The sequence below is a fragment of the Phoxinus phoxinus genome (assembly GCF_949152265.1).
Source record: "Phoxinus phoxinus genome assembly, chromosome: 6".
NCBI classification, from domain to species: domain Eukaryota; kingdom Metazoa; phylum Chordata; class Actinopteri; order Cypriniformes; family Leuciscidae; genus Phoxinus; species Phoxinus phoxinus.
This window is the reverse complement of record NC_136881.1, coordinates 15,198,303-15,211,805: the sequence shown is the minus strand read 5'-3', so window position 1 is coordinate 15,211,805 and position 13,503 is coordinate 15,198,303. Positions and strand designations below refer to the sequence as shown.

The window sequence follows — 13,503 nt, the reverse complement described above, 5'->3', positions numbered from 1 at the left end:
AACAGCATCACCCATTTCCCTCTCTGTCTGTATATAGCGAGCGTGTGTTAGAAGATGGGCAAGTTGCTGACAATGGCTCCCAGGATCAGAGGAGCTGTTCAATTAGAGTCACTGTTAAGATCCCACTTGACCCCACCCTTAACTCTCATGGCTTCACTGTATCAACACACACTCCACCCCAGGTGCTGGACGTGACAGAAGGTACATTACACCCACAATCTCTAGATTAGCTTGCTGGCAGGAAAATGCCCATTGACTCAATGAAGATGTCATCGTAATAAGAAGTGGATGACCAGGACTGCATTTCTCAAAGTTGATCGTAGAGACCATTGGTGCGAATGGCTTATGCTTTTGAGAAATGCAGCTTTGGTCTGTTGAGCCATTTGATGGAGCAGGTCTGAGGCAGCATTAACATTTTTAAGTAAAAATGTGATTATACAGCACACAAGCCCTTCATGAAAATCGATAAAACGGTTACAGTGCATTAGCTACAAGAAAAGGTTCCATTACTGCAAAAAGTATACTGCAGTAATATTTATTATTAGAATATATTTGAGTAAAATCACAATAAATCTTAAAAAATATCATATTAAAGGTAGTTACCTAAAAAATTACTATGACATATATTTTGACTATAAAAAAAATTTAGTACATTTTGCAGATGAATCTACTAGTGCATATGTATATGATCCCATTTTTATGATCAAAAAATTATATCTGTTAACATTAATGCACTGTGAACATTAACTTTTTTTATATAAAGTTACAATAACAAAGGTTAAAGTCGACATGAAATCAAAATTGCCCCTATTTACTTTGTTAGCGCATATTACTGGTCTTGTGGTGAACAATTAATCCGTGCAAGTTAATACACAAAAAAAAAATAGTTTGCCGTGGTAATCTTTAATCAAAGTCAAAAAGTAAAAAGTTACTTCCGGTCTGGAATGGCGTTCCTTCTCTGATGCCGTCAGTTTGACATCATGTTGTTCCAAACCTGTATGCATTTCTTTCTTCTGCTGAACCCAAAATAATATTTTTTAAAGAATGTTGATAACCAAACCATTTTGGTTCTCATTGACTTCCATTGTATTTATTGTCCATACAATGGAAGTCAATGGAATTCTTCAAAATATCTTCTTTTGTGTTCCAAAGAAGAATGAAAGACATACAGGTTTGAAACGACATGAGGGGGAGTATGATGACAGAATTTTCATTTTTGGATGGACTATTTCTTTAATGCATCGACTAATGATAACAAATGAGACCTTATTGCAATGTGTTACCTTAAAAACTGTAATCTTTAATAGAGCAATTTAAAAGCTGATTAATTTTATAAATGTTCTATGAACATAAGTTTAAGGTTGAAATGTGATCAAACAGCTATGTGCATATATTGCCTGCACTGACAGCAACATGTTGGCTGACTGGTTTGGCACATGGAGCAATGTCTACAGGAAACCCTACTCAGATGCCATCTGGTTACCCCACAGCCAAATGGGATGACATAAACACTCTTTCTCAAACATTCCTTCTCAAACAGCATAATTAAGACAATCTTGTAAACAGATTGACAGCTACAGTGTCATGGTATGTTTGTCTGTTTATTTATAGGAGGCCCTGCTGATGGAAAGCTTGTCCCTGGTGACCAACTTTTCAAAATAAACAATATTGCTGTTGATGATCTATCTACTGAGCAAGCTGCTGACATCATCAGGTATGCGACATGTAAGAGTGTCGATGTGAAAACTACTAAATCAGCTGTATCTGGGCTCCCAGATGTCCAGTTTTACCAAATATTTTAGATCATTTTCATGTGCCCAATGTATCTTCGGAACAAATGGGACTCATCTGTTGGCTCTAGCTATCTGTACCACTAATTCTGTTGTAATCTTTTTCAATTATTTATAGAGAATGTCAGAACACCGTAATACTGACTGTCCTGAGAAATACTGTGGTAAGTGTATGTGTGCATATAGTTAGAGACTCACACAAACTGTTACTTCTGATTGGGGCATGGCAGGAGGATGCTGTGTTGTTGCATTATGGCAGCAGGCAGAAATTACCAAAAATAATTTTTTGATAGATAACTATTGGAATAATAAAAATTCTACAAATCTCCCACCTCTTATGTGTTATTTTTATTTTTTATTTTTTATTCTAATTTGATTATGCTTTCAGTTTTCAGTGAACCTATTAAATACAACGCATCAAGATGCAAATGGTTCCAAAACAAAAGTATTTATTAAATAAAACAAACTCGGGTAATCCACAGGAATGAATAAGGCACCTTTTTTTTGTAAGGGTCATAAAGAGGAAATACAGATGGTTTGATCTCAGGATGTTTTAATGTCACTCTGTTTGGAAATAATAATTTTTTATCAGTGACAGGTAAATGTCACAGTCAATGCAAATGCCAGTGCAATTCTGCAATTAATGTTTTTTTTAAAAAGAATATGTCACTGAAGATCAAACAGATCTATATTTGTGCTGATTGTCATTATGCCTGTGCCTTAGGGGCCAAAGTCATCCTTCATAACTCCAGAGAAGAGAGCCAAGCTGAAGTCAAACCCTGTTAAAGTGAGGTTTGCAGAGGAGGTGGTGGTCAATGGTCACTCACAGGTTTGACAAATTCTGTTCATTCATGCTATGTTAGAAATGGAGTATTCACATTTGCTAATTTACAAAAAGAGATAAAGTGAATAAGCGATAACGAAAATAAGAGCGAGAGAATATGAACAAAAGATGTAGAACAATAGAGAGGCATTGAGAGGGAGAGGTTTGGCTGTCTACCCAGTCTTGGGAAAAACCTTAGTCAATAATTTAGCACTTATTTATTAATTATTCAATTAACCATTAATCATAATCTATGTGTAACTGTGCTGACATAGTGTATAGTATGGCTGCAATTGTGATTTATGATAGAGCACAGTTAACCTAAAAGTAAAAATTATGTCATTATTTTTGAGTGAATTGTTCCTTTGGGTGGAGTGCCGTGAGTCTATTCATTTCCCTCGACCCAAGATGTTTTTTAATTAACATCTAATTAAAAAAACCCATTATCAGGCACACCACATGACTAAAGCAGTGATAAAGCTGTTTTATCTTTGTTCTATGCAGCCTTTTGAGTGCTTAATCTTTTTTAATGTGATAATGAGACTGATAATATTCCCTGGTTTAACTAGAATTGTTTAAACACTCTTGAAACAGGCTGTTGTTTTACCATTGCTACAATATATTGAACATATATCGACCTTTGACCCCCAGGGTAACTCTCTGCTGTTCCTGCCCAATGTTCTGAAGGTCTATCTGGAGAATGGCCAAACAAAGGCTTTTAAATTTGAATCTAAAACCACTGTTAAGGTACTTTAGACATATTTACTGTATGTGTTATATTTACATATTACATATTTACATATTACTGTACTGTAGTGTTATGTGATGGCTTATTTTTCAGTCAGCATTAATTATGTTGCTTTTTATGATGTTTATTAGCATCCTAAGATAATTTCATGCATGCTCCAATCGCAGTGTTAGGGAATTTTTGGAAATGCTATATACACTACCATTCAAATGTTTAGGGGTCAGATTAAATTAAAGCAAGTATGCATAAAATGTATCAAAAATGACAGTAGAGATATTTTTAATGTTACAACAGTTATTTCTGTTAAAAAAAAAACTGGGGTACTTTTGAATTTTGTATGCAACAATCCTGAAAAAAATATATCACGGTTTAGGACATAGTGATGACCCTGAAGGAGAAACTCTCAATCACCCGGATCGAACACTTCTCTCTGGTACTTGAACAACAATACAGCATCAGCAAACTATATCTACTACACGAGGAAGAGATTATTCAAAAGGTACACACAAACACAAGAAGAAACCAAACAAATAAACGCATCAATAAATGATCATTTATTCATCCTCATGTAGTTACAAACCTGTGGGACTTCCTTTCTTCTCTGGAACACAATACAAATTTTTTTTAAAAGAATATACTGCCCACTTATCACCATGTAATAAAGATGAATAAGGATGCGGGCTACAAGTCAAGATCTAGAACTCATAAAAGCAGCCTGAAAGATATTTGATTATGACTTAAACAAAGCTGTCATTTGACTCCAGAAATCCTTTTGCATATGGACCACTTTTATGATATTTTCACATTGTGTTTTTTTTTGGAGAGTCCTTTTCCTCTTTCACTTTACATACAGAATTTACATGTTGGGTGAAAATTTTCTTTTAAAGAGTTTAGTTTCTTCTTTCTACACTCACAAACAGTATACATCTAACACTCTGTGTATATGTGACAGGTGGCTGAAAAGAAGGAGACTCATGACTACAGGTGTCTGTTTCGTGTCTGTTTTCTACCGAGAGACTTTAAGAGCATGCTCAAAGAAGATCCTGTGGCCTTTGAGTATCTATACTTACAGGTGTGCATTTGAGTCTGTATATACAGGCATTTCAAATAATAATAATAATATTGCCGCAGATTGACTTTAGATTGTTTTTAACAGGGTGTGTGTATGTGTGTGTAGAGCGTGAGTGATGTATTGCAGGAAAGGTTTGCAGTGGAGATGAAATGTAATACAGCCCTCAGACTGGCTGCTCTACTTGTACAGGAAAAACTAGCAAGCTGTGGACAATCTCTTAAAACACCTCTGAAGGCCATGATGTGAGTAAACACACACACACACACACGTGTCCATGCTATTTTAACTAATAAACGAAAACTTGTAGCTGCATTTTCTAGTTGTCCTCCTTAGCAAGTACACTACTATTCAAAGGTTTGGGGTCAGTAAGATGTTCTTTTTTAAAATAAATACTTTAATTTAGCAACGCTACATTAAATTGTTTAAAATTGAAATTATATTAAATAATTATATATAAGAAAAAATGTCTCTAATCATGTTTCTACAACCGTTTTAATAATAAAAATAATACATCTTTCTTGAGCACCAAATCAGCATAATGATTTCTAAAGGACCATATGACTGAAGACTGGTGTAATGTAAAGTACTGGAGAAAAATATGATAAAATAAAAAGCTGTTATTTTAAATTGTAATCATATTTAACAATATTACTGTAACGTGTAGACTAACATGCACAAAATCCAAGTTAAATAAAGAGTCTTTAAAAAAAAAAACAATCTGAGCACGTAGGACGAATCAGAATAGCAACTACATTAACATAAACAATACTGGACGAAGAGGAAACACTGGGCTCATAAAAATGTGGAAATGTAATCAGGATGAAACAGAACAGGTGTGTGGGACCACTTAACAAACAACTAGGAAACTAATTAACTAACTAGGAAATCCGGCAAACAGGAACAGATCAAACAGGGTGAAAAACTATAACAAGACATAACCATTACAATTATTGTTTTTCTGTATTTTTGATCAAATAAATGCTGGCTTGGTAAGACTTTCAATAGCATCAAAAACTATTCTGTCTGTACTATTTCTGTCTGAAGGAAGGAGTGGGGTATTGAAAGCTTTGTGTCCCACACCTTACTGCGAAACATGAGAGAGAAGGACTTGAAGAAAGCCATCAGTTACCACATGAAAAAGATTCTATCTCAGGAGCCAAAGCAAAAGGTGTGTGCATGTGTATACTGTATTTGTGTTCTGTCCTGAGCATTGAGTGGGAAAATGTAAATAATGTACATAGTATATAGTATACCTGTAACTCTAAATTAAAAAAACATAACCCATACTGTATGCCGTTGAACAGCGATGGTTTCAGATAGTATCGTGATTCGTGACATATGCCACGATGTTCATGTTTGTTTGTTTTTTACTTTGAAAGAATATCATGGTACATAAAAAAATATACCATAGCATTCCCATGGTAGATGTGCTCAAAACTTGAATAATTTGGCATTCTTTGTTATTGAAGTACAGTACAATGTGTATTTACTTTATGTCCCATGTGTGGGGTGTTTTCATAGGTGATCTCAGTGAATCGTGCTAGACTGAACTACTTGAATGAGATGTCTGAACTGAAGTCCTATGGAGGAAAAGCTTTTAGTGCAACTATGATGGTAAGAGATGCACTCTGAGTCTTAATATCCACTTTCAGACATTAAATCCATTAAATTGCTGTAAAAAAAAAAAAATGCCATTAAATGTACCCAACCTGCATTTACACATGCAATGGCTTTACATCTTTCATCCGCATTGCTACCACTCACACATCAGCATCAAAATGCCACTTTGGAGAGTCAGAGACCTACATTGCACATGCTCACTTCAGTCATACAATTTTCCACCAGTCGGACCAGTAGTTTAGATTCACTGCCCACACCACAAAAAACAATTATTTACTGTACACTGTCATTCAAAAGATTGGGGCAGGATTGGAAAGTCTCTTATTCTCACCAAGGCTGCATTTACTTGATTAAAATGAATTAAAAACAGCAAAACTGTGAATATTATTAGAATTTAATCGTTTTCAATGTTAAGATATTTAAAAATAGCAAAGCAGAATTATGCTCTGTTATTTTTTTTCAGTGTTGCATGATCCTTTAGACATCGTTCTAATATGAAAATAGTTGCGCGACTTCATATTTTTGTGGAAACCGTGATAAATTTAATGATTTAAAAAGGTCCAAAAGAACAGCATTTATGCAAAATATAATTTTTGTAATAATTTATAAGTATTGACTGTTGCTTTATGCACCCTTACTTATTGTCAATGTAATGCCTCAGTGATGAATAAAGTATTATTTTCTTTAAAAAAGAAAAAAAACTTGACCCCAAACTTTTTAATTACCGGTAATGGTAGTATATTTTTACATTTTAGTGATGCAGCTGTAAATATCTTTAACTTTCACTAAACATTAAGTTTTCTTAAAGAGTGCATTAATGTACAACAAATGTTTTGATTGATAGCAAGAATATACATCTATAAATTCATGAACAAACTTTTACTAGAAAACAATGACACAAACTTATAATATCATAATTCTCATCAACCCATTCTAACTGATACTTCAAATAATATCAACTTTATTTATTTGAAATATTTTTTTCAAATAAATATTGCAGGTTTACATAAATAGTTTTTTTTATATGAACGTAAAACGTAATTTTTACTATAGCGACGTATCCAAATCGATAACAGCAGTATTCAATATGTCAAAGAAAAACAAAAACGTATGTTTGCAAGGCATACAAAGTACCGTATATGTTGAGCCCTGAAGTGGGCCATTATTTAATTCCTTTCCATACAAATATTACCTTTCTGTTTTAAATCAAATAGCCTGTATTTCTAAATAAAACAGGTGATAGTGAGGAAATTAACTACAAAAAAAAAGAAAAAAAAAGATGAGATTAAATGTTCACATATTTCTCTTTTGGTTTATCTGTTTTTCTCCCTACAGTCCATTCCATATATCATATGGTTTATCACATACTGTACACTTTTTCTCTATTTAACTAGCTGCAGGACAGGGAGTCAATGGTGAGTTTGTTGGTGGGAGCTCAGTATGGGGTGAGTCAGGTGATCAACCATAAACTGAGCATCATGACCACACTCACTGAATTCAGCTGCATTACCAGAGTGGAACTATTACCCGAGTCTGACAGAGTAAGTCTGGTCAAGATCTACCTGCAGGATATAAAGGTAAACAATATACATGCACTTGTACTTAAATCTACATCTACATACACACAGTATAAACCCTTCTTTGTACTCTCTGCTCTGACTTTGTTTCACATTGGTCACTTTTCCTGTCTTCAGCCAATAACGTTGCTGATGGAGTCAGTGGCAGCTAAAGATTTATTGTGTCTGGTTGCTGGATACTGCAGACTATTTGTGGACCCCCAGATCTGCGTGTTCCCCTGGTCAACTAATTCAAAGTGCCACCGCATATCAGCAGAGGAGGGTATACAACCTATTTGTCTGTTTTACTGAATTCTTTGTTCTGGTGAAACATTACATTTTGAACTTTAAAAACAGAATTTTAGAATGTGGTAGGATTTTCAGGATTTTTTTAAAGGCATTTCTACAGAGCCACAAAAATAACACTATTAATACTAACATTATCAATGCAAATTCTAGCCTAATGCAGAAAAAAAAAAATCTTCCATCCATGCTTCAGGCAAATTCCCAGAACTTCACTTCCACTCCACACTGCTTACATACTATAACAACATTCTAAAACCAGAAGTTGTGATATATTAGATAGACTCTTTAACAGTGAAAAACATTTGCATCTTACTAGTGTCTATAAAATCAAAAGGAATATGACATTTATGTCATTACTATGAAAAAAAAAATGGTGGTAACAGTTTAGTGACAAACACGACTGGAACTAACCGTGAGTAGGAGAGTAGGTGAGTCAGCAGGTATGATAGGCCGACAATGTGACCACATTACTGTTTTTGCATGTTTGAAAAGGGATATTTTCACAATGTGGTTTATCTGAATTTTGTCTCTGCTTCTGCCTTTGTGTGTAGGTTATGTGTCACATTGTGGCAGTGACTCTGACGACTCAGACACAGATGTGGATGCTCTCCTTACTCATGTTGCTAGCACTGCTAAAAGCAACAAAACAGCAGTTAAATCCAGAGATAAGCTATCAGAAGGAACTGAAAAAACACAATGTAACAATAAAAAAGATGAAGAGGTGGAGAAGGAAGGAGGCAAAGCAGAGGAGGTGGTTGAGAAGAAGGAAGAAGAAGAGGATAAAGAAACCATCCATGAATCTATACATGGTAATAATGGAAAGACAGTAGAAACAGATGATGAGAGAGTAGGCACAGAAAAGGAAGACAAAGAGCAAGAGAAAAAGCCTGAACAACCTCAGTGTGTCATCATTGTGGATGACCCCTCATCTGAAGCATCTGATTCATACCAAACTGAATCCCATTTCATGACCAGCATGTCCAGTGACTCTATAGATGCCCTAGAAGAGGATGACCTGATGACCTACTTCTCTACCAGACGCCCATGCCATTTACCAGTGAAAGACTCTTACTGCTGTGAAGACCGCTATTCTCCAGCATTGTCTCCACAGCAACTGAACAGGAAAGATTCCCATTCTCAAAGTGACCTGTGCTCTGTTGATTCCCATTGTGAGTCTGATATTGACCAATTCATTTGCTTTGCTGCACTCTCAAATATTGCTGAATGTCTACCTAGTCCCCCTGCAGCCAGTGAAGAGGAGGACTGTGAGGAGTTTGGGCCAGAGACTGAAAAACATGAAAAGGGGTCACCTGCAAAATGTCCTGGAACTACCCTACCCCCTCCTGGAGACTATGTGTTCAACTTTGAACAAGGAGACACTAGACACTACTACAATATCTGCTCTAATGTGACCCCTGACAGTGCCCGCAGCCTTCCACAACCTCTCTCTCCTCCAGGTCCTATAGAAACACAACCGGATCGGGAAGGAAGGGAAGTAAATAAGACACTAACAGTGGCAATTTTTCAACCTCCACCAGGGTTTGGAGACAGCAGTTCAGATGATGAGTTCTTTGATGCTCAGGAAAGATTCACATCCCCTGAAGAACCCTCCTCAAATGCGATGACAAGAGGTATGACGTAGGGAAAATTCTTATGAAATGTTCTCCAATTATTATAACAAATGTTGTAGAAGTTAAAGAAGTTAGTAAATCATATAAAAAAGTAGTTATCTGCACTTAGTTATCTAAGAAAAAAAAAAATCATATCCAAAATAGTGATGTAGAGTTTTGCTAACAAATACTTACCATGTGTATTTGCTGATATTTCTCTTTATAGAAAATTCTGCAAAGCCAAGCACCATAAGCCTGGGTTGGATTGGCATCTGTGTGAGTGAACAAGAAGCAAAGGATCTAGAAAAGAAACAAAAGGTGGAAGGAAAAATGATTACACAAGATGAATTTTCAAATTTCAATAAAAGATCCAAAAAACGTCGCTCATTTATGGAAACAAATTACACATCCCTGGTATCATTCCCAGAACAGGATCAATTAGATAACAGCTATGGAAATAGCATACCTAGCTATGGTTCTATATCAGTCAACCATGGTGCTGGACAAATAGCATGTTTTGATGGCGGATGCTCAAATCAAGGTCCATGTCCAACAGTCTCATCTTTGACCGATTCTGAAGGAGAACCATCACCACTGGAATCAAAACCCATCAACCCATCCAAAGTCAATGGATCAGGACCAGATAATCCTACTGATACACAAGTGGGACACTCAAAGAAAGTATATCAGCGGAAACAGCAACTTATAGAGATGGAACCAGATTCCATGGAGTTCAAATCAGTCTCTGAGCTAATGTCTTCAGTATCATCACCAACTATAGTAGCAGTACGCTCCCACATGGACCTGCAGGACAAAGTTAATTCCAGTAACCATGGCAGAGATGAGGAGGAGGAGGGTGCAGTTGGAGGTCTTGTTGAGAGACTGTTTGGAGGCCACTTGTTCTTTGATATATCTGGAGGAAAGTGTGATAGCAGTGTTTTATTTGGTCAAAGAGATGACCATGTAACCAAACAAATGGAGGATTCATCCCAGGCCAGATCAGTGACCCAAAAGAGCAGTTCACTGCCAAGACTAGGCCAGATATCCCCATCAAGTTTACCCTACTTCCATCTCCCGAGTATATCATACACCACAAGCCCTAATATAGACAAGGATGATGATACTTTATATCTAGAATCTGGGATGGGAAAATGCTCAGTGGACCCCACAGAGAGGACAAGAAGTCAAAGCATGTCTGCATCCTTTGGCAGTGGTGCACCACATTGCCCATCAAGAAAGTTATTTCCCCAGCGAGTCGTAGGATCAGAATCTGATGAAACTGACAATTCTTGTAACGCTTCCATCCAAGAACTGTCTTCTGGCGTTCCTTCTTATGAACCAGCCCAGAGGTTCCTTCTTACGCCCTGTTCATCTGGTGTCCTTGGGCGACTTTCTGCCTCAACATTGCGGGGAAAGATCCAGAGCCTTCCTCTCTACTTATCACGTTCCCAGGAAATGATAACTGCCAGTTCTAATGGCAGTGGCAACGTTAAGCCTGTGAGAAGACTTTCAGAAACACAACTACAAAGAAATGAAGTTGAGGTAGCAAAAGAAGTAACTGAGGATGTGACCTTGAATCTAGGTTCTCCTGAAGTAACAGAGGTAAAAGTGGTTACCATAGTATCTGAAGAAGTAACTGAAGTCATTGAGGAGATAAGAGAGGTCAGCCATATTAGTCCTCAAGCATGTGGACAGCATAAAGCCAAAACTGAACCTAAAGAGTTTTCTGTATTAGCCATATCACCCTTGTGTTCCAAGGCAGACAACTCTCTCCAAGTCACCCCCTCATCTGTGGTGGTTACTACACAAAACCTAAACGGACCCTGGGGGGTGGTAACATCTGGTGGATTACAAAAATGTAGCTGCCCTCCCTCAAGCACAACTCCCCAAAACTTTACCTCTAGCTGTGGGGTTTTCACAAACTGCCAGTCCAAACCTACCATAGCCCAGCCACAATCCTTGCCCAGCCCCAATCAACATAAGAAACAAGACCTTAGCTGCAGATCAGTACTGGCTATGGGTTGTGACACTGTAATGGAGAGTGCTCAGACACCTTTAGAGGTCTGCCAGACAGTATACACCAACTGTTTCAGTGGAGTTCTTGACAGTGCCAGCTTCGATGATGAACTAACTGTCTACGAGTTTTCCCGCAGAACAAGCCAGGGTGAAACAGGGGATACAATGCTGACATCTGTCTCTCCTTCTTCTCTCTCTGCATCCCCTGCATCTTTCTCTCCATCTTCTCCATTGCCCTCATTCCCTCATCTAGTACTGCCTGCTTCGTCATCTACAGAGCTCAGTCCCCTTCTGTCTCCCTTGGGTGCTCCGTACTGCTTCCTAACAAACCCCCATGAAGATATCATGACTTCACTGCTGACTCGCCGGTATCCCCTACCACCAACAGGATTCCTTTCTTTGCAAAGGGATGTGGATACCATCTTAAGTGTTCTTGCTGATGCTATAAAGAACCAAGATAGGGTCCACGAGCACCCCAGGGATACCTGTGTGGATCACTTTTCAGAGAACAAAAGGCGATTACATGCAGAGGCTCGGGGGCTTTTAGCTGGATGCCAGCGTGTGGTCAGGGTTGGGCAGACGCCAGAGGAAACACTTCAATCGTTGTCTGAAAGCTTCCGCTCACTGGTACAGCTGACAATTGTATGCTTATGTTTCTCCAGTTGCCAGCGATGCAGGGAGCGCCATGCCCAAGCACTTACAGGACTAGCAAATGTTGCAAAAACTTATCAAGACTTTGCTCGGGCGGCAGAGCTTGTGGGAAGTGCTACAGAAAGGAAGACTTGTCATGATCTGAGTATAAAACTCCTGGCTCGCCAATGCACTGCACTGACAACCTCAGTCTTCTGCCTCACCCAGCTCTTTCGCACTCTCACTGCCCTTTGACATTTGGACAGTTACATTGAGTAGCCAGTTACAGACAGTTACAGTTACCCCCCCCCCCTCCCCCCAAAAAATAGCAAGAAACCTGTCAGAATAACTCCAATGTGGTATAAATAAACTTGTTGAGATATACAACATTAATATTGAGGCAGTGTCCAAAGGCACTGGCATACCAGTAACAAGCATAAACTAATACATATACGCTCACACACATACAGACACTGAAACATAAAACCTGCCATTTAAATGTATTGAATGGATTAGCCTAAAATGACAAATGTACTGAGAACAGAATTTCTAAACAGGGTACTAAACAGCTTGTTTTACAGTATTTGTATATTGGGTATAAGTATTTAGTATTGAATGTAATTCTAAACTATAATTGTCTTTGTACTATGGTTGTCAGTAATTTATTCTGCTTCATGAGGAAAGCATAGACAGGGATTTTCCATAGTATCTTTCAACATTCTCTGCTATCTTTCAACATTCTCTGCTATCTTTCTCATAATTGCTCTCTCTTGCTTCCTCACCAATGTTCTGCACATACAGTATATTCTCTTCTCAATACCTAGTGTCTATTAGAGAATATTATGAAAGCTTTCTGCAGTAATCACCTGGGTTATAAATGTTTACTAATACAAACAATATTTACTTGAGTTGCCAGTAATGTTACGTGTTCTTTCAGAAGAATATACCAAAGCCTATGAATGAATGATTTTGCAGAGTGAATGCAGATTCATTCAAAAGACTTTACATTGACTTTTGCATATGCTTTACAGCTTAATAAGGGGGATATTATTTGGATCATTTGATTATCTTTGTGGAAAAATAATAGTATAATTTTTGGTGCCATTGATTTTTTTTTCACTGACAAGTTATTCCTTTTTAGTCATTCCTCCCCCTAAATTATTCACAAAACACTGAGCACATAATCATACAATGATCAAATTAATGTAGAAAATGGTTGAAAGGTGACAGGAGTGAAATATTACAAATTTGAGTGTGAGAAAATATCAAAATGACTAAATTAATAGCCAAGTAATTTGCCTACCAGTCCAAGTCTAGTAGGCTACATGTCTG

General features: G+C 37.3%; 1 protein-coding gene across 2 annotated transcripts in view; it reads left to right on the top strand.

The window, feature by feature from the left end:
• Nucleotides 1-12,484, top strand: part of frmpd1a (FERM and PDZ domain containing 1a) — a 30,788-nt gene extending 18,304 nt beyond the window's left edge. For both annotated transcript variants that reach the window (XM_079614710.1, XM_079614711.1), the window contains exons 4-17: nucleotides 38-201; nucleotides 1,612-1,714; nucleotides 1,909-1,954; nucleotides 2,515-2,619; nucleotides 3,265-3,360; nucleotides 3,735-3,860; nucleotides 4,314-4,433; nucleotides 4,539-4,675; nucleotides 5,478-5,601; nucleotides 5,955-6,047; nucleotides 7,448-7,630; nucleotides 7,748-7,892; nucleotides 8,467-9,546; nucleotides 9,752-12,484. In XM_079614710.1, coding sequence (XP_079470836.1) covers nucleotides 38-201; nucleotides 1,612-1,714; nucleotides 1,909-1,954; nucleotides 2,515-2,619; nucleotides 3,265-3,360; nucleotides 3,735-3,860; nucleotides 4,314-4,433; nucleotides 4,539-4,675; nucleotides 5,478-5,601; nucleotides 5,955-6,047; nucleotides 7,448-7,630; nucleotides 7,748-7,892; nucleotides 8,467-9,546; nucleotides 9,752-12,426 — 5,197 coding nt within the window. In that variant the 3' untranslated portion in view covers nucleotides 12,427-12,484. The remainder of the gene's footprint in view (nucleotides 1-37; nucleotides 202-1,611; nucleotides 1,715-1,908; nucleotides 1,955-2,514; nucleotides 2,620-3,264; nucleotides 3,361-3,734; nucleotides 3,861-4,313; nucleotides 4,434-4,538; nucleotides 4,676-5,477; nucleotides 5,602-5,954; nucleotides 6,048-7,447; nucleotides 7,631-7,747; nucleotides 7,893-8,466; nucleotides 9,547-9,751) is intronic.
• The last annotated feature ends 1,019 nt before the right edge of the window (nucleotides 12,485-13,503 follow it).